Source organism: Chlorocebus sabaeus, chromosome 7, assembly GCF_047675955.1.
Source record: "Chlorocebus sabaeus isolate Y175 chromosome 7, mChlSab1.0.hap1, whole genome shotgun sequence".
In the NCBI taxonomy this organism is placed as follows: Eukaryota; Metazoa; Chordata; class Mammalia; order Primates; family Cercopithecidae; genus Chlorocebus; species Chlorocebus sabaeus.
The window spans coordinates 41,422,888-41,443,979 of NC_132910.1; the positions used below are offsets into that span (position 1 = coordinate 41,422,888).

The 21,092-nt window shown below is 34.2% G+C and overlaps 1 protein-coding gene across 2 annotated transcripts in view; it reads left to right on the top strand.

Annotated features, from left to right (window-relative positions):
* Positions 1-19,529, top strand: part of MMRN1 (multimerin 1) — a 60,863-nt gene extending 41,334 nt beyond the window's left edge. For both annotated transcript variants that reach the window (XM_073017489.1, XM_007999272.3), the window contains 3 exons: positions 335-2,323; positions 17,301-17,453; positions 18,698-19,529. In XM_073017489.1, coding sequence (XP_072873590.1) covers positions 335-2,323; positions 17,301-17,453; positions 18,698-19,119 — 2,564 coding nt within the window. In that variant the 3' untranslated portion in view covers positions 19,120-19,529. The remainder of the gene's footprint in view (positions 1-334; positions 2,324-17,300; positions 17,454-18,697) is intronic.
* The last annotated feature ends 1,563 nt before the right edge of the window (positions 19,530-21,092 follow it).

Consider the following 21,092-nt stretch of genomic DNA (forward strand, 5'->3'; position numbering starts at 1 on the left):
TAAAACTAGACCTAGAATTATTACACACAATGGTGTATTACTGAAGTCAGTAGTAGTTCCCTCATGTCTTTCATCCAAAGGACCTTAGTTTTATGGTTTTATTATGTTCTAGTATGTTTTGCAAGTGATATCTCCTCTCAGATTTATTGTTTAAGGAATTGATCACCTTTTGTAAGTTCTAATAATTTTTAAAATTTTATAAGTAAATGTAGTTAAGTGGTATTTTTATTATTACATGTTATTAATGTTTAATTTCAAACTTTTTAATCTTTTTAGAGATGCTTAAAGTCTCATATAATGAAAATTATGTATTATTTATTGTTTCTTTCTCTAGATCTAAAATCCAAAAGCATTAATGTACTGGTAAGAGACATAGTAAGAGAACAATTTAAAATGTTTCAAAATGGCATGCAAGACACTGTAGCACAGCTATTCAAGACTGTATCAAGTCTATCAGAGGACCTTGAAAGCACCAGGCAAATAATTCAAAAAGTTAATGAATCTGTGGTTTCAATAGCAGCTCAGCAAAAGTCTGTTTTAATGCAAGACAATCGGCCCACTTTGACTGATATAGTAGATCTAAGGAATCACATTGTGAATGTAAGGCAAGAAATGACTGTTACATGTGAGAAGCCTATTAAAGAACTAGAAGTAAAGCAGACTCATTTAGAAGGTGCTCTAGAACAGGAACACTCAAGAAGCAATCTGTATTATGAATCCCTCAATAAAACTCTTTCTCAATTGAAGGAAGTACATGAGCAGCTTTTATCCACTGAACAGGTATCAGACCAGAAGACTGTTCCAGTCGTTGAGTCACTTAGCAATAATGTCACTGAATACATGTCTACTTTACATGAGAATATAAAGAAGCAGAGTTTGATGATGCTGCAAATGTTTGAAGATTTGCACATTCAAGAAAGCAAGATTAACAATCTCACCATCTCTTTAGAGGTGGAGAAAGAGTCTCTCAGAGGTGAATGTGAAGACATGTTATCCAAATGCAGAAATGATTTTAAATTTCAACTTAAGGACACAGAAGAGAATTTACATGTGTTAAACCAAACATTGGCTGAAGTTCTGTTTCCAATGGACAATAAGATGGATCAAATGAGTGAGCAACTAAATGATTTGACTTATGATATGGAGATCCTTCAACCCTTGCTTGAGCAGGGAGCATCACTCAGACAGACAATGACATATGAACAACCAAAGGAAGCAATAGTGACAAGGAAAAAGATAGAAAATCTGACTAGTGCTGTCAATAGTCTAAATTTTATTATCAAAGAACTTACAAAAAGACACAACTTACTTAGAAATGAAGTACAGAGTCGTGATGATACCTTAGAAAGACGTATCAATGAATATGCCTTAGAAATGGAAGATGGCCTAAACAAGACAATGACTATTGTAAATAATGCTATTGATTTCATTCAAGATAACTATGCCCTAAAAGAGACTTTAAGTACTATTAAAGATAATCATGAGGTCCATCATAAATGTACCTCCGATATGGAAACTATTTTGACATTTATTCCTCAGTTCCAACGTCTGAATGATTCTATTCAGATTTTGATCAATGACAATCAGAGATACAACTTTGTTTTGCAAGTTGCCAAGACCCTTGCAGGTATTCCTAGAGATGAGAAACTAAATCAGTCCAACTTCCAAAAGATGTTTCAAATGTTCAATGAAACCACTTCCCAAGTGAGAAAATACCAGCAAAATATGAGTCATTTGGAAGAAAAAATGCTCTTAGCCACCAAGATTTCCAAAAATTTGGAAACTCGGTTGCAAGACATTGAGTCTAAAGTTACCCAGACGCTCATACCTTATTATATTTCACTTAAAAAAGGCAATGTGGTTACAAATGAGAGAGATCAGGCTCTTCAACTGCAAGTATTGAATTCCAGATTTAAGGCATTGGAAGCAAAATCCATCCATCTTTCAAGTAACTTCTTTTTGCTTAACAAAACTCTCCATGAAGTTTTAACAATGTGTCACAATGCTTCTACAAGTGTGTCAGAACTGAATGCTACCATACCTAAGTGGATAAAACGTTCCCTGCCAGATATTCAACTTCTTCAGAAAGGTCTGACAGAATTTGTAGAACCAATAATTCAAATAAAAACTCAAGCTGTCCTCTCTAATTTAACTTGTTGTGTAGATCAATCGTTGCCTGGTAGTCTGGCAAATGTTGTCAAGTCTAAGAAGCAAGTAAAATCATTGCCGAAGAAAATTAATATGCTTAAGAAACCAACGGTAAATCTTACCACTGTCCTGATAGGCCGGACTCAAAGAAACACAGACAACGTAATATATCCTGGTAAGCTGTTACTGAAAAATAACTTTTAATCTCTCTTTTTACTTAAATGATATTTAATACATCTGTACAGTTGAGCAAGACCATTAAATATAAAACAACATACCTGAACTCGGGTAGATAGTCAAGTTGTGAAGATGACTGACATTTAAATCTGAATCTATCTTACAGTATTTTAGGCATCAATAAAAAACAAATATTTCTAGTGTATATTTGGCTATAAGTTTCTAAAATTTTTCTGACTAGCCCTCTATAAAATAATTAAATTTGCTCCTATAGAACAATTTGCTTTGTACAAGTAATTAAACAAAGCTGTTAAGCAAGGAGATCTTTGATAGACCAGACTTGCTCATTTTGATATGCAATAGGAACTCAGTAAATATCTGTTCAATGATGATCTGACAATGAATGTCCAGGAAATAGATTTGGGTAAATCATAGAAGGTCATCAATGCCAAGCTAAGTGCTTAGACATGATTTTGTAAAGAGTAGGTGTCTGAAAATTTGTATCAGTGGATTGGTTGTGGTAAGAGCTGCAACTCAAAAGCATGAAGCTAGCAATAGTGTATAGTGTGATTGCAGAGGTGATATTAGGGATATTACTGAATGAATATTGGCAAGAGCCATAGAGGAAGCTCTAAGGCAGATGTGAGAAATGTTGAAAAGCTCCCATAAACAGAAACAGAGGGAGAGTGTCAAGAAAAATGATTTGAGGAACATCAAATCTTGACTCTGATCCTAGCTGTATTAGTAAGTTTCTGTGTTAGTTAATAGCACTAGGTAAAACGTTCACCTCTCTAGGCCTTAGTTTCTTCCTTTTAGGTGATGAGATTGCAATAGGTGATTCGCTGAGGTGCTTAGTAGGGATATACTGAAGACTGCATCACTGTAAAAAAAAAAACACGATCTGTTCACAGCCTTAATGCATGACACTTGGAAAAGAGAGAGACCTAGACTTTTCCGATGTTTTGAATTCGGGAAATGACAGAATAGTGGTACCATTAACAGATGCTCTAAACACCAAAGAAGAAGCATGTATTTTGGAAGAAAGAGGAATTGTGTGGTGCATATAAATTGCATAATAGTACCTCTGTATGAAAGAAGTGTTTTATGAATATGGTTGTCATATAAGTAATATTGAATAATGTTTTCACAATAAGAATGGCTATTCATTCTTACAAAAAGAAATGGCTGTGTTTTTCTCATATGAATCTGTTGTTAAATTATAGCCCATTTGTATGAATTTTGTACTTTATTGCTTTTTCATTACAAAGGATGACCATTATTCTAACATAATATGACTCTTCATATTTAATGTATGTTTTGATAATATTAAAAATAACAATAATAGAGTTGAATTCTCTCCACTATTTAAATTAGTATATTTATTTATGACTCCCCCAGATTAATCTGAACTAATAGAACTAATTTTACTTCTGTAGGAACATAGAACAAACTATTTAGGCTTATATGTTTCCCAGAGAAAGGCAGTAACTAAGATGTTCTTACATGAACAATTTTGGGAAATATAAGGAGTTATTTTTTCATACTATTTCCATTCTTGGTCTTCATGTGGACACTTTATCATCAGCTTCAATTAGCTATACAGCATGTGTGACCATACATCAGGCAAGCTATGCCATTTTTTAAATATATATATATGCTATTTTCATAGTAAGTATAAAATTGAAATAGCCTCAAATAAATTGAGGCAAAAACATTTATAGAATATAAGAACTTTCAAACTTTGATAATATAATGAATCCATGTTAGGACCTTATAAAAATTGTATCTAGATACTTGTGATTGACTCAATATTGAGCTTAATAAGCTAATAATAAGAAATAACTCAGTTTTGATTCTTCTTTTCCAATAAGGCTTTGATAACATTGCTTCCTGTTCCTTTATTTACTGAGAATAGAACTTCTTATGTTCCTGTCTACCAAAAATAACTATTAAATAAAAGTTCTTTATTTTAAGTGAAGATACCAATAATGATGTCAAGGTAATAAAGGCCTAATTCTCATGTGCAAGGTAGATACTCATTTTATGCCAGACCGGACCAGCAACAAAATGTATGGGACCCTTTTAAGTGGGTGCATAGGTTTGCATGCCCATTAAGCCAGCCAGACTTCCATGGGTCGTAGAACAGATGTCATTCACTGGGCAGCTCAGCAGGCAAGGGCCATGAAAGATGATGAAACCAATGAACTCAGGCTAAGTTCTCTTGTAAGAATCAAACAATTGCAGAATAAACGACTACTTTTGATACCCTGTTTTATACCAGGAGTGGGACACACTGCTTAAATTTGGCTGTTTCATTTCACCTTTGATATTATATAGGTATTATACAGCCACATTGCTCTCCCACATAACTAAAGCCAGAAGATAATTTATCATCATCTTATGAATCTCAGAGTCATATTATTCAGATTATAGCTGCCATCATTTGCAAAATAAGTACAGTATATAGAAAAAAAGCAATAGAAACAGTGTTTTAATCTTAATTTTAATAACTGATAACTTACTTTGAAGCCTGATAATACTGTAATAATATGACATTAGTTAGTATTCATTAATATTTACTGTATGTTAGGCACTGTGAAAATTCCCAATATTCATAACTTCATTTAACAATACGTGTGAGGTAAGTATTATTATTTATTCTGAAGATGAGTAAACTGACCCTCGGAGACATTAACTCAAGTATCCTGCCTAAGGTCATTCAACTAGTAAGTGATAGAGCTTGGCTTCTGGCCAGCTAGACTCAGGGCTCAGTCCTCAACCACATGCTCAGAGAGATTGTAGTGTGTGTTCACATGCCTTTCTCTTCTTTCTGTTTCTGTTTCATGCGTCATATGTTTTTCAGTCTGGCCATATCTGAATATTCCATATGGCCAGAGCTGATATTTTTAGTGAGTCTCTTTTCTTGAAGACCCAAATACTGATAATTTGTTTCTGCACATGAGGAAGTAGAGGTGCTACTTTTCAGTTTGGCTTTTCTGGGTTATAGCCAGTGGGTACTTATTGAAAGTCACCATCAAATAGTCACAAGGTTTTCCTTTGCCTGACGAAGAAGGAGGACAAAATTCAGAGTACTCATCCCTGTCACTTCCTTTTGAGCCATTCCTACATTTATTCATGCTAATTCTGATTCCTAGTAGGCCACTGATGATAAGCTATTCTGGTTCAATTGCTAAATACTTGATTTGTTTCTAAACAATATTCTAATAGACACCAAGAGGTTTTTATTTCATCTTTGAAGATTTGTTTGTACAGCAATTGGCAGACTTATCCCTGCAGAGAGCTTTTGGCTGCCTGCCCTTCCAAGAGCAGCTGAATCCTGCCTTAACACAATGTCAGCAGCTCACTGTTGAGCATGTGCACCTCCTGCTTGTAAAACCATTGGCTTTTTATTTCAACTTTTCCCCTAATGTTTACCAATTTAGTCCTCCTTCATAAGCCTCTCTTATTAATAATTATTCCTGTACTCCCAAGAAAGGTTACTTTGTATAAAACATTTGGTAGTGTTTTAAAATGTAATTTAAAAAATTATAATAGATGTGAATATATGCTATTTAAAAGAGAAAGAATGAGGATCTAGTGAATATTTAGCTGCCTTATATCACATTGAAAACATTTCTAAATTTTGTGACTCAGCATAGAGGCAATTGTGATGACTAATCAGCCCTGAACTTGGAATCAGGACACCAGGGTTCAAGTCCTGCCTGGCAATGTATTTATTTGTAATAAGTCATTTATTTTTCTAGACCTTTCTTTCCTCATTTATAAAATAAGAATAACATACAAACCTTACAAGCTTATTTTGAGAATCAAGAATATAATCTGCAGATAGTGTATTAAGTTATTGCTATAAGATGCAATTTTCTTAGCTATATTCAATGTATATGTTTTTATTTTCTCAACATTTTCACTTAATATTTTCATGCATCAACATAATTTACAAACTTATGGCATTTCATTGTTACTTATTATTACTTTGATAAGTCACTTTGTTTCAAACTCTGCATATGCTTATAACTTAGCTTATGGTTATCATACAACGACAAATCAAAAAGAATAGGATACAAAATATAAAGACGGTATAAAAAATGTACATTGATAAGCACTGAAAATAAATGTCAAAGAGTGGTTTTCTCCAAGCGATTTTCTACTATTTATGTGATTTTCCATATTATAAAATATTTTCAAATATACCTCAAGATAACTAATAGGTTATCTTCTGTACAAAATGGCTGAATATAAGCCAGTTAAATTTTGAAAGCTATCTGCTTCAATTTAGAATTTATGATGTGTTTTAGAAGTCCCCCAAAAGCAAGTATGCATTTTGTAATTCAACAGAAGCGCTCATAGGATCTGGCGCATCTATAGTGTTCACAGCTGTGGTTTATTATGGCAAAAAGTTCATAATAGGATCAGCTAAGGAAAAAGATACAAGCTGAGTCTGGGGAAATTTAGGCACAGCATTTTTTATGTTTATCCCTCCCATGATGGACAGCATTTCTGTGTGCTCTTTTTTTCTAGCCACATACACATACACAAAATTAGTAACATGTGTACATTAATTCTGCCCAGACACGCCCATCAGATACTCAGCACCCAAGAGTTCTACTGGGGGCTGGTCACATTAGCATCCTCTGCCTAGGACATACCAAAACCCCAGACTCTCAGAAGGGAAGCAGATATCCAGCATAAGCCATATTGTTTGTACAGAGAGTCTGGGCATGGTGAATGACACTTATCAGTTAGGGAATGGAGAGAAGTCAAGTTCCCAGATGCTAACCAACGGTAAAACCTTCCAAATAGGCCTTTCTAAAGATAGCAGTCTCTGGCCTGCTCTGTTCACTCTTTTCTGCAGATTATCTTAAAGATATTCTTTGTGTCAGAATTGGTTAGGAGGCCTGTCTGCTGGGGATGGCCTCCACAGTTTGTGTCAATAAAACATACCAGTGTTGAAGGGAATAGTAAATGAACTCCTTTTTGTTCATGGCTTTCTGTGAGAAGAACAAACTCCCCCAGATTTCCATATGATTCCCTTCATAAGGAAGGATGATGACAGCTAAAGAGCGAATGCTGACGAAATTGACAACCTTTTCCGTCACCTTGTCCTCAGTAAAGTAGCCAGGCTATCTAAGGCGCACAGTCAGAAACTCAGACGTTTAATGATCACATTCTCTGAACCAAAATTTCTAACATTTGCTCTGACATGAAAAAGGAAATGGGACGGAATTCCAGGTTCCATTTACACAGTCACTGCATATGCTTGGGTTCTTTCCCAAGCAAGAATCACAGGAGCTGTTTCCCAACAATAGACGATTTCTTTGACACCAAGGATTTGAAACGAATTTTGATTCTTGTCTGTAAATTAAATGCAATAAACATATATTTTTGTACTGGTCATTAACTATATTATGAATTTAAAATTGTACACAATAGTATTATTTTGTAACTTATTATCAAACATGAAAAGGAAGGTGCCAGGATTATTAAATGACAGATTGTAAATTTGCTATGGAATGATCTAAGTGAACATGATATTTTCATCCTGACAAAAATCACAGCATAGAAATAATAGCTGTGTCATATACTAACTGCATACGAAGTCTGAAAAACATAATTTAACTTTTTAATTGCCAGTTTTACTATACATAGATTAAAATGGGCTCTCCAAAGAAATAATAATTATTTTAGGATAAAAACCTAATTTGAACTTTTTAATTCTGATTATGTTGACAGCATTGTTTTAGGGGAAAATATCACATGACACTCCATTGAAATCAATATTAATAAATCTAAACTCAAGTGTCTTTACCCTAAAATCAAATTACCAGTGAAATTATGACACAGTGTTTGCAGAAATAAAGCAATCAATGAAAAAACATTATCGCATGTTGTGCCAGAATGATAAAAGTTCTAATTATAGAACTTTCTATAGTTAGAAAAGTTAGAAAAGTTCTAACTTATATTTTTACTTTTTACAAAAATGTAAACAATTGCTTTACAGTTAATCAACCTTCCTTTCAGAATTATTTTCCAGATTTTATAGTCTTAAACAAGTGTTAAGATTTGAAATTCGCGTGGAAATTTAGATTTGAGGGGTATTGGCATGAAAATGGTGTTTGGAAACTCTGGGTGTGGGTGAACTGAGCCAGGGGACTCACATAAGAGCAGAGTCAGAGGAACGGCAACCTCTAAAGCATAACTGGAGAGAGAGAAGTCGGGAGAGAATATCAAGAAGAAACAAAAGAGACAGGAGGATGAGTTCATCTGATGTGGACGCTAGCATATGATTGCATTTTCCAGGCCTGCCAAAATAAATTGGAAGTTATAAAAAATACTTAATATCCCAAATCATCATCTGAATAATAATGAGACATCAACACTACCTTTTATATGTAACCTAAACTCAGTGACTTTACTGTCAACTAAGAAATTGCTTGTACACAATCATGTGTACGTGTATTTAGTCATTTACTTGAACTAGGAAGTTTGTTTGAAAATGTGAAATTGCAGATTTACCTCAAGAGGATCTTTGTAAAACACTTTCCTAGACGGATACTACAATAAAGATATAATTTCTATTATTCATGGTCATATTAGCTTAAAATGTTGTGCTGAAACTTTTTAAAGCAGTTTTTGTTTTAGGACCCAAATGAATTATTTTTAGAATTATGAATATGATTTGAAAGTTATAATGATTCATAATTGTTCAACTTGATTCAACAAATATTAAGTCCTAAGTGGGATCAAGTTAGAAAGCAAGGCTCTGGCTCAGAAAGCTTTGTAATTTTTTGTTCTAGCAGAATTTGCTAGTGAGGCTGGGAGCAGTGGCTCACCACTGTTATCACAACACTTTGGGAGGCTAAGGTGGGCGGATCACTTGAGGCCAAGAGTTCGAGACCAGCCTGGCCAACCTGGTGAAACCCCATCTCTAATAAAAATACAAAAATTAGCTGGGTGTAGTGGCATGTGCCTGTAATCCCAGCTACTAGGGAGGCTGAGGCAGGAGAATAGCTTGAACCCAGGAGGCGGAGGTTGCAGTGAGCCAAGATCGTGCCACTGCACTCCAGCTTGGGTGGCAGAGTGAGACTCCATCTCAAAAAAAAAAAATTGATAGTGAAAGACATACCTATAGAGCAGTTTTATGTTCTGTTATATTTTATACTTTTTTGATATTTTGGTACGTGCATATGAATACCATGTTATTATGAAGCTATTTTGAATGTGAAAGAAAAGAAACAACATACCACAGCATATTCTAAATATTTATCTAACTTGTATTAGATTTTTGACTTTTGTACAGTTTAATTTTTTTCTCTATTTTAAATAGTGTTGCACTAATAAATTTTTGTGAACATCTCTAATCTTACTTCCTTAAGATAACATCCAAGAAGTAAAATTATTGGTGCAAAGCCCATGCACATTTTAAAAGAATTTGATAAATATTGCCAAGTTTCTCTTCAGAGAGTATCAGTTTACGCTCCCTTGAGCAACTTAGGAAAGGGCCGTGTTTTACCTGTGTGCACATAAATACACATGGGCACGTTAACTTTGCCCAGAAAGTTTGTCTAAAAAATTTAAAAATATTTAAATATGAGACTTTTAACAGACAATGATGACACTATAGGTGTCTTTTATTTTATCATTTTAATAGGTGTGCATTTATATCCCATTGTAATTAGGGAAGCATATTTCACAGCTATATGGACGAGGGTTGTTTAGAGGCAGGCAAAGTGGTGTTAAGACTGCTGTAATCATCTAGATGTGAGAAAATGAGAGCATCAGTTAGAAAAGCTAATGGGGATGGAATGGAAATCAAAGAGCAGGGAGATTACTTTTGGGAAGTTACATTTGGTAAAATAATAAGTTTTATAAACAACAAAAAAGGCGGGATGATGACCTATAATATTCTTAGTGATTTTGAAATCCTAGGTAGGAAATTAAGGGACCTGAAACAATGTGAGTTTATTTGTTTGTGGTATAACTTACATTTAGTTAAATGTACTAATGTTGATAGATAGCTTATGAGTTTTGACAAATACATTGTCATATAACCTTCACTATGATCAAGATGGAGATCAGTTCCATCAGCACCCCTAATTTCCTCATCTGCCTTTGTGGTCAAACCCTGTTCCCACTCCCAAGCACTGGCAACTGGTGATCTGTTTTTTTCCCAGACAATTTTATTTTTTCCCGAATATCTAAGAAACAAACTCATACAATATGTGTAGGCTTTGGAATCTGGCTTCTTTCACTTCATGTAACATATCTGAGATTCTTCCACGTTCTTGCATGTATTCCTTTTTATTTGTAAGTAGTAGATCGTATAAATATACAATTTATTTATCTATTTGCCAGTTGAAGGATCTTTTTTTGGTTGTTTCCAGTCTGGGGTTACTGTGGATAAAGCTGCTATGAACATTCACATACGGGTTTTTGTATGAATGTCAGTTTTTGTTTCTCTTTTATAATTATACAGAAGTACCATAGTTTGGTTATAAGATACATAGTTTTAACTTTATAAGGAATGACTAACCATTTGGCATTTCCATGAATAATGTATGAGAATTGCTCCAAATTTTTGCCAGCACTCGACATTGTCAATATCTTTTATGTTATTTTAGTAGGTGCATAGTTATATCTCATTGCATTGTGGTTTTGTTTTGCATTTTCCTAGTGACTAGGAACACTGAACATATTTTAATGTACTTGCCAGACAATGTTTTTAATTCTTCTCTTGATTGATGATTATGACACTAAAGAAAAAGGATAAATCAGTTTATGACATCAAACAAAAACATTTAATTTCCTAGGTCATGGCTTAAGATAACAAAATAATAGTTTAACAGTAAGGGATGAAGTAAATCCTTTGGGACAGGTCTAAGATATTTGCTGAAGATTGCTGATACAACTAATTGTGCTTTAAAGTAATATATGAAGGGTTGAGGAAAAAAGATCCCAGAAAACAGTATAAGAAACAATGGGTGTGATATAAAAAGAATAGCAAAAATAAAAACTGATGGTTTGAAGGAGAAGCAGTAAACATGGTTTGAAACAGTATTTCCATCCATCTATACACCAAAGAACACAATGTTAGTAATTAGAACAATGAATTTGAAAACTTAATAAAAACAGATAAGTATTAGTATTCCTGAAAGTTGCTGGCAATGGGCATATGAAATATTTCTAGAGCAATAGGAAGATAAACCTTATTTGATATAAACAGTTTTGACAAATGGGGAAGCATAAAAGCACTGAAAGTTCAGAATGTGTCCATTAATATGGAAATGAAAACATTTTATAGAGCATTGGAATCAGGATGAAACATACAGAGAAGTGCAAATGCTGTGTGGGCATATGATCTAGAAGCAGATTGGTAGAATGCTTTCATCTGTGTATTGCAAAACTGGAGGAGAGGCAAAACGATAGGTTCCCTCACTAATCTGTTGGAAACTCCATTGTGCTCTAGCAAAGATCAGTTATCTGCCCTCACAATGTTACTGTTTACATGAAGAAATTAAGATTTTGATGCTAAAGTAGAAGCAATGAAATATAAAGTAAAATTAAAATAAAAGTATATGATAGATAACATTATATGTAATAGAAATAAAAGAAAGAATACAGTAGGAATCATCAACACAATGTATCCCTTCATTTATTTATCAAATTCATGTTGAGTAAGTTCTGAATGAGCACTGAGAAAAGTTGAGTGAATAGAGTGGTAAACTCAACACAGCCCCTCTCTGATGAAGCTCATACATTAATCAAGTAATTATAATTAAAAAAATGACAAATGTTAGCAAAGACAGGGTGCTTTGAAAATGTAAGGTGCTTTCCAATTGGTTCAAATTTAATATGAACATTTAGGATATATGAAACTAGGATTAATAGAAAATTATAACTAGAGCACATATTAGGGTCCAGAAAGCAAAGACCAGAACAAACTGAAACTTATAAATGAAATATCAGTTATGCTACTTGCACAGTGGTAGAATGTTGAATTGGAAGAACTGTTGACCTAATTGCACGGATCTCCATTTAAAAAAAATGGACAGGAAGGAGTTTAAGAGGTTATTGAAACTCAAAGTAAGGAGAGAAGTTGTGGAAAGTTTGCTTAAATGGATTCACTCCCAGGCACAGTGGCTCACACTGTAATCTCACATTTTGGGAGGCCGAGGCAGGTGGATCACTTGAGGTTGGAAGTTTGAGATCAGCCTGGCCCACATGGTGAAACCCTGTCTCTGTTAAAAATATACAAAAGAGCCTGTTGTGGTGGCACACACCTGTAATCCCAGCTACTTGGGAGGCTGAGGCAGGAGAATAGCTTGAGCCCAGGAGCCGGAGGTTGCAGTGAGCCAAGATCACGCTACTGCACTCCAAACTGGACGACAGAGCAAGACTCCAATTCAAAAATAAAATAAATAAATAAATAGATTCATGTGTCTAGGATAACATGACAATGATAGCATACTGTCAAACTCTGTGACCTTTGAGAAACTGGGAAGAAGGTTGAAATTTGATAAGAATGCGGTATTCTATTCCATCTTTTATTAATTTGTCTATTCATTCTTAAAACTAGTATTTTCTATATGTCAGACATTGTGCTAATAAGTGTTGATATGAGGTTTAAGTAATAGAGAACATGATCCCTGACCTCATGAGACCTCATATTCTTGTCGGAAGTGAGAAAGACACCAGAGCAATTACAGTTGAGTGTGATAAATTCAAGAAGACAATTTTGGAGCATCAGGCAGAAATGGAGAGAACTAAAGTAATTTACTCATAGGGATGAGGAAAGATGTTAAAAAGAAAATGATGCTTTATTGGAGTTTGATTTTTGTTGGTAATTCAAGAACAAGTAGCTTATTAAGCACAAATATGAGTAGGTACTTATAAAGGCACCTGACCATTTTTTAAGTACTTTAATAATAAAGGAGAAAAATAAGTCAGGTGGTACACAAAAGTTGATTTTGTTTTGTTTTGTTTTTTGAGATGGAGTCTCATTCTGTCGCCCAGGCTGGAGTGCAGTGGCGTGATCCTGGCTCACTGCAACCTCCGCCCCCTGGGTTCAAGTAATTCTCCTGCCTCAGCCTCCCGAGTAGTTGGGATTACAGGCACACACCACCACACCCAGCTAATTTTGTATTCTTAGTAGAGATGGGGTTTTACCAGGCTGATCTCAAACTCCCGACCTCAGGTGATCTGACCGCCTCAGCCTCCCAAAGTACTGGGATTACAGGCATGAGCCACTGTACCCAGCCAAAAGTTGATTTATAACTCGTTGTATAACAAAGTACAAATAGCTTCAGTTGGAAAATCAGTGCCAGCCAATCTTCAGTTGTCTGTTATAAGGCTCTGTATTTGTCACTAATCCATTAGGTATTTCTTTTCTAGTGGTATTTTTTTTTTTTTTTTTTTTTTTTGAGACAGAGTCTCGCGCTGTCGCCCAGGCTGGAGTACAGTGGCCGGATCTCAGCTCACTGCAAGCTCCGCCTCCCGGGTTTACGTCATTCTCCTGCCTCAGCCTCCCGAGTCGCAGGGACTACAGGCGCCCGCCACCTCGCCCGGCTATTTTTTGTATTTTTTAGTAGAGACGGGGTTTCACCATGTTAGCCAGGATGGTCTCGATCTAGTGGTTATTTTTATCAATAACTTGGAGGAACGCATGAGACATAAATTTGGAAATAATAACAAAGATGGGGAGGATGGCTGAAACATCTCATGCAGAATAAAACTGAATGGTTTCTATGGACAGAGATGGTAACTCATGTCTAATAAGATAAATTTTATTATCGATAATAATTGTAAATTCATGTTTAAATGAATTAAATAAACATGAGATTTTAGAAAGCTTCAATATATCAAAGCACAGGAGACCTGTTATGAGACAGTGTAATACAGATGCAGAAATAGACAATGAATACTTAATGCTTGTGTTATCTTAACAGAAATGTAAGTTCATTTCAGCAGGGGTAACTAGCAATTGCTACCATAACCTACTCTGCTTAGGCTCCATTGGTGCAATATGTCCAGTTCTGGGTGCCATGGACATGATTTTATATACTAAAATGTGATTATTTTGGCAGAGACTTGGAAAGTCCAGACATACCTAAAATAGCAAAAAAGGCACAGAAAGGAACTTAAAACAGAAGCAGTCGAAGCAGGTACAGACAAGAGGCTGAGGCATCCTGGGCAGATAGTCAGTAGGCACCATGAAAGATGTCCTAGAAGGCAAGCTGTGTGCAGTCTCAAGAAGTTTGGGCTACTGTAACAGCAGGAGTAGATGCAGACCTTCAATTAAACTTAAGTGGAGCCCTCCTCTAGATGAATGACCCTAAAAAGAAATTGGAAAAAGGGGTAAAATAGTACCCTCTGAAATAACTCAAAGAACTAGAGCAAGGCAAGACCCCATTCCTAAAGGAATGGAACACAAAGAAGCAAAAAATGGAATGCTGCTCCTGGACATTAAATAGCAGGCAGAGGCCTTCATCCTGAATATTCAGAATAGAGGCAATAGCAATGCAGATAAGTCTGTTCTTTTCTACAGTTTCTTAAATTCTCCTTATAGCACAGCTTTGATCCCTGATTCATGAACAGGGCCAAGGTTACAGGTGAGTGTGATTTTTTATATTTGGGAAAATTAAAATTATAGAGCTGATCAAATTACATAAATAAGTTAGTGTCCCCCAATTCTACTGCACAATTGATACATTCCTAGTAAAACACATTAATTGAAACCTCTCCTGTGAGTTGATCACTATGCTAAATTCAGAGAATGTAAAAATAAATGAAGCAAATGCTTTGATACAAAATATTCACATTACTACAGGTAATGAAAAGTCATTGATGTTTTTGACACAGGAAAATAATAGGCAAAGTTCTCTATTCACATGCAGCAAAATGAGGTTAAAGGAATGTTAGCCAGTTGAAATATTTGTTAAAAGATATTGCACACACATTAATAGTTTTAATACTTTTCTTAATAAGGAATATTAGTTTATAAAATATTAATAAGGAATAATAGTTTATAGAATATTACAGAGAATATATCAATATAATTCTGATTAATTTCTCATTACATAAGTGCAATATTAATATATTTGCTTTGCAAAAAATGTTAATAATACAGGCATGCAGTTTGGTCACATTTTATGTGAATTTCAATTATATGGATATAATGTATATGAAAATTTAGATATATAGAATGTATATAGAAATTTATAAATCTCACTTCATGAGAAAAATATTGCACAAAGCAAATAACTTCCAAATTAAAAATCATCAACAATCACCTGATTTGAAATAAGTGGATGGTAAACTACATCATTACCATAAGGTGGCACCAGAGTAATTGTGGCAAGTAGTGTAAGTGCTGAATTCTTCCGACCTTGTTTCTGCATTTACATAATTATGTATTATGTTTATAACCATATTCATAATTTGAAACTTTCCCAACAAATGAAATTATTCTATATGTAATGTGTGAGCTGTAACTTTCTGTCTTCAGTAAACCAAACCTGTTGGGGAATCTACCTCATTCTTTAATTGCTGTCTAATATTCCTCAGTGGGAATATGTTATAATTTATTTAACAAGTTCTGCATCAGTGATCATTTAGGAGTCTTTAAATTTTTCACGAATGCAAATGATATCATTTTGAATTGAAAAATTGTCTTCGTGCACATGGAGAAGTATGTCTGGAGTATATATATACAGACAGAAGAAATGTTTGGCTCAAAGTAAATGAACCTTTTTAATACTGATAAATATTGTCACATTGTCCTATTAACAGCTATAGCAGTTTACACTCCAGCCAGAATCGCATGAAAAGGCCCATGTTCCCTTATATTGACATGACTGGATATTTTCTATCTTTTTAAATGTTGCCACCTGATATTTAAATAATGTTATTATTGCTAAATTTATTATTTCTTAATTAGTAATGAGGTTGCATATGCTTTAAAACTTTTAGTGAGATTTTGTCGGTTTTGTTCAATGATTTGCCTACTGATACATTCTCCATTTTTTAACCTATTTTTTTCTGATCTTTAAGTGAAGACCATTTTCTTATTTTTATTTATTTTTTATTTAAAAAAGTTAGAGATGGGTATCACTATGCTACTCAGGCTGGTCTCAAACACCTGGGCTCAAGCCATCCTCATGCCTTGGCCTCCTGAAGTGGTGGGGTTACAGGTGTGAGCCACCATACCCAGCCTCATTTTCCATTTTTTAAGGGGAGAATTTTTTTTCTTTCCAGAGCTTTTCATATGTTACGAATATTAGTCATTAGATTGCCATGTCTTCTAAAAATATTTTCTTTTAATCTGTTACTTATTATTAAACTTTGAGAATGGTAGTTCTCAATGCAAACTAGTTTTAATTCTTAGGTCAAACATGATAATGTTTTTCTTTTATGGTTTCAGGGTTTTGTTTTCCTTTGCTTTGCTTTGTTTTGCTTTGAAAGAATTTTAAAAAAATTCAAAACTCTAGAAAGATATTCTCCTTTTTTGTTGCAATGCAATCATATTGTTTTTTTATATTTAGTTTTTTGTATATGTGGAATTTATATTTTTATATGCATTAAATACCAGCTTAGCGCCGTGTATTGAATAGATATTTTTCTTCTCCAGTGATTTAAAGCATTACCTTTATCACATACCAGTTTCAAATATACATGATCTGTATTGAGATAATTCTGTTCTGTTCTGCAGTTGACAAGAATGTTAACATTTCACACCAATAAATGTAATGGATCCCAGAATTTTGCCCACTTTACTGAAGGAGATATCAGAGCTGAGGGATTTGCATGACGTTCTGTGACCAGATCGACAGGCATCCTGGGCTGTGGAGCCCATTTTTCTTACTTAAATTCAGTCATTTTCCTATTCTGATGCAAACTACGATTTGAGATCAACAGGAAAATAGGTCACTTTATTCTCTTTTACCTTGATTCTTTTTCAGTAACAGAGGAGTATTCAAGCTGTAGTAGGCATCCGTGCCAAAATGGGGGCACATGTATAAATGGAAGAACTAGCTTTACCTGTGCCTGCAGGCATCCTTTCACTGGTGACAACTGCACCATCAAGCTTGTGGAAGAAAATGCTTTAGCTCCAGGTAAAAAAAACTATATGCATCTTTGGATGTGCTCATTGTCATAAATAGAAACACTTTTTGAGAATATTTATGAATGAATATTTAAGCCTGCTTAATCTGGATCCACTTGACAATTCCTTTTACTTTTCCAAAACTTACTGAATAATGTACCTGATTTACAAGTGGAAACGTCTTTTTGTTAGGCAAATTCTTATTCACATGAACTTGTTGAAATTTTCAATATTGCTATATAGAGGCAGTTTATGGAAAATTCCACCTTCTCACAAACTTTTTTTCTCTTGTGCATCCTAAAAAAATATGGATGTATGTATCTGACTGATAGAAACACTTTCTCCTCAAACAAGTAGTTAAAGAAATACACCTTTGATTTATGTCTGGTATGGTCATTTAAATGAGGCTTTAATACATGCTTAGTAACACGTTTTCTGTGAAGGTTAAACTAATGGTACCATTTTGACTGTGTGAGAACTAGTAGAACATGCTCAAATGTATTAAGTAAAACAAGATGGCGTTTTTATTTATTTAAATTCGTAAGTATTGTGTTTTGGATTTACTTCAAGAGTGCACCATTTCTGATTTTTATACAGAAACTTAGGTGCAGCATAAAAATGTGTTATTTAATGACTGCAAAAAAACCTATTTCAAATCAGCTTTTTCTTAATAATATCCTGCATAGTGAAATGTAAATTTTTTAGTCTGTTTTTAGATCTCAGCCTTTGTAAGTACAATTGGCATTAATTACACAGAAAATTGCCTTTGTCTACTTTGCTACAGTGAATATGACTTTATATGGTTTTCGTTTTAGCCTTTAGAAACTGCTTGACAAGGTGCCGGAAAAATTGTTTCTACATCATGTCAGCTTCAATTCCTGCAAGGGGCTTTAAAACATTCTGACATAACCATAATAATCATAGAGTGCTTTGAATTCCTTTATCTCTCGGGAGATCAAAGCAACATGCAAATTACGTTTGAGGCATTTGTGTGAGGAAGGTGTCAAATGTTATTTTTATTCTATCCTGGTCTAAATGGAGAAACTGAGGCACCAAGAGGCTAAGCAATTTAGAGTAATTTGCCCAAGAGAAGAGACAGGCATCGAGACACATGCACCTTTGCTAAATTTTATGGATGGCCTTTCTCTTCTGCTAAGACTTTTTGTAACTGAGATAAAAGTGATGAAGATATAAGGAAAGACAAAATAAGATAAAAACATGAAAATTAACTCTTGCCATTTTTTTCTCTAACAGATTTTTCCAAAGGATCTTACAGATATGCACCTATGGTGGCATTTTTTGCATCTCATACATACGGAATGACTACACCTGGTCCTATCCTGTTTAATAACTTGGATGTCAATTATGGAGCTTCATATACCCCAAGAACTGGAAAATTTAGAATTCCATATCTTGGAGTATATGTTTTCAAGTATACCATCGAGTCATTCAGTGCTCATATCTCTGGATTTTTAGTGGTTGATGGAATAGACAAGCTTGCATTTGAGTCTGAAAATATTAACAGTGAAATACACTGTGATAGGGTTTTAACTGGGGATGCCTTATTAGAATTAAATTATGGGCAGGAAGTCTGGTTACGACTTGCAAAAGGAACAATTCCAGCCAAGTTTCCCCCTGTTACTACATTTAGTGGTTACTTACTATATCGTACATAAGTTAGTATGAAAACCAAACTATCACCTTTATTGAGAAACAGCCAGTGTTTTCATTTATCTTTGCTTGCACATCTGCTCTGTTTTGTTTTTTCTACAGGAAAAGAAAACCAACTTCCTTTTTTAATATGAGTAAACTTGTATGTCTGTTTATTTTATAAAATTATTTGAATTTTTTAAATGTCTGAATATGAAGGAGTTCTTGATCCTAAAGAAATTTAGTGGCACCGAAAACAAAGTGAATTTGTTAACATAATTATTCCTATTTTTATTTCTTCATTTTAAATCATTGCAATGTAAAGTAATATTATAAAATGGTAATTACACCATGTTATCAGTCACAGTTTTCTTTCCAATAAAACACTTAACTTTTGTTATTCCCTCTATATAAATATATAACATACATTTTCTAGATTCACAAATTTAAATAAATTACTCAAAAAATGAAAATGGTTTTTGTAAACTTTTATTTGTACTCTTTACGTCGAGTTGATCAATTTTCCATACGAAGATTTTCATTCAGAATCAAAATTAAGCAAGTCGAATTGAAAATTTGAAATATGCTTAACTATTGTTTTCTTCCTACAATTATCTAATTATAACATAGTAATTGACATGTAGTTGGACATGTACACTCAAGTCTAAGAATATATGAGTGGATCATTTACCCCCACACAACATCTATAAGGAGGAAACAGTATTTTTCTAATAAGTATTCTTCTATGGCAGTACCTGCAGATCTGCCCTTCTTCTTCTAAAGGGTAAGTCATTATCTGTGTAATACTACAATTTATGGGATGCTCACTATGCCCTGTTTCTCTTCTAAACAATTTACATGTGATGTCTCATTCCTCACAACAACCCTTGTAAAGTGGGCATTATTACCATGATTTTTATAGTTAAAGAACCTAAGATACACAGACCAAGGCCCATGAGCTCATAGGGCTGAGACAGGATTTGGAATCAGGCCATGTCTTCTCCAGAGCCCACATCCATCCTTTCTCTATATTGCCTCCCACAGATGTGCTAAAATTTCTTTAACTAATCCTTTATCCGCTATTTGTGTAGTCTCCCATTTTTTATTATTACAATATTACTGTAGTGAACATGCTTAAAAATACATTCCTTGGATATCTGACAAAGTGTTTCTGAAAAACAGACTTTCATAAGTAATAGTAAAAATAATAATAAAAGTTTTGGTATGGTAAGTCTTTTTTTATGAATTGATTTGTTTAATGATCACTATAACATAATGAATTACATATTAACCTATGAAATTTGTACTACATATTATTACTCTCTTTCTGCCCATGAGAATCAGAAGCACATGGAAGTTAAGTAATTTTCCTAGTAGTATAGCCAATGATGGAGAATTTCTGGGACAAAGGATGACCATAATTTTCCATTTCGATTGGTATTAACAATCTAAGTCCTATCAATATGAAAAACTGCTCCTTATACCCCACACATCCTCATAAAAATTAACAATTTTTGAAATATTTCCAATCTTGAAGATGAAAGTATCTTCTATTTGTAGCAGATACTTGAAAATTTTTCAAATTTGCCAAAACTTGAAAGCATACATCCATACAAAGACTTGTATGTAAATGTTCATAGTTTATTTGTAATAGCTTGAAAACTGGGAATCGCCCACATGTCCCGCGACAGACAAGTGGTTAAGCAAACTTTCACGTACATATACAATACAGTACAACACCTGGGAATTTCACAATAACTATGCAGAAGATTTTAAACTGCAGTCTAACAAACTTCGTCACCTCTGCAAGGTGGAACTCTAAAGTAAGTATTGTCCATCAGAATGTCCTGCATTGAGTCAAAATAATCAGGCCTTCATACCGTAGCCTCAATCAGTACTAGATTCAGGCTGCCAAAGAAGAGTGTGACCCAAGAGTTAAAACTGACAACTGGATGCATTAGTCCATTCTCGCATTGCTATAAAGAGCTACCTGAGACTG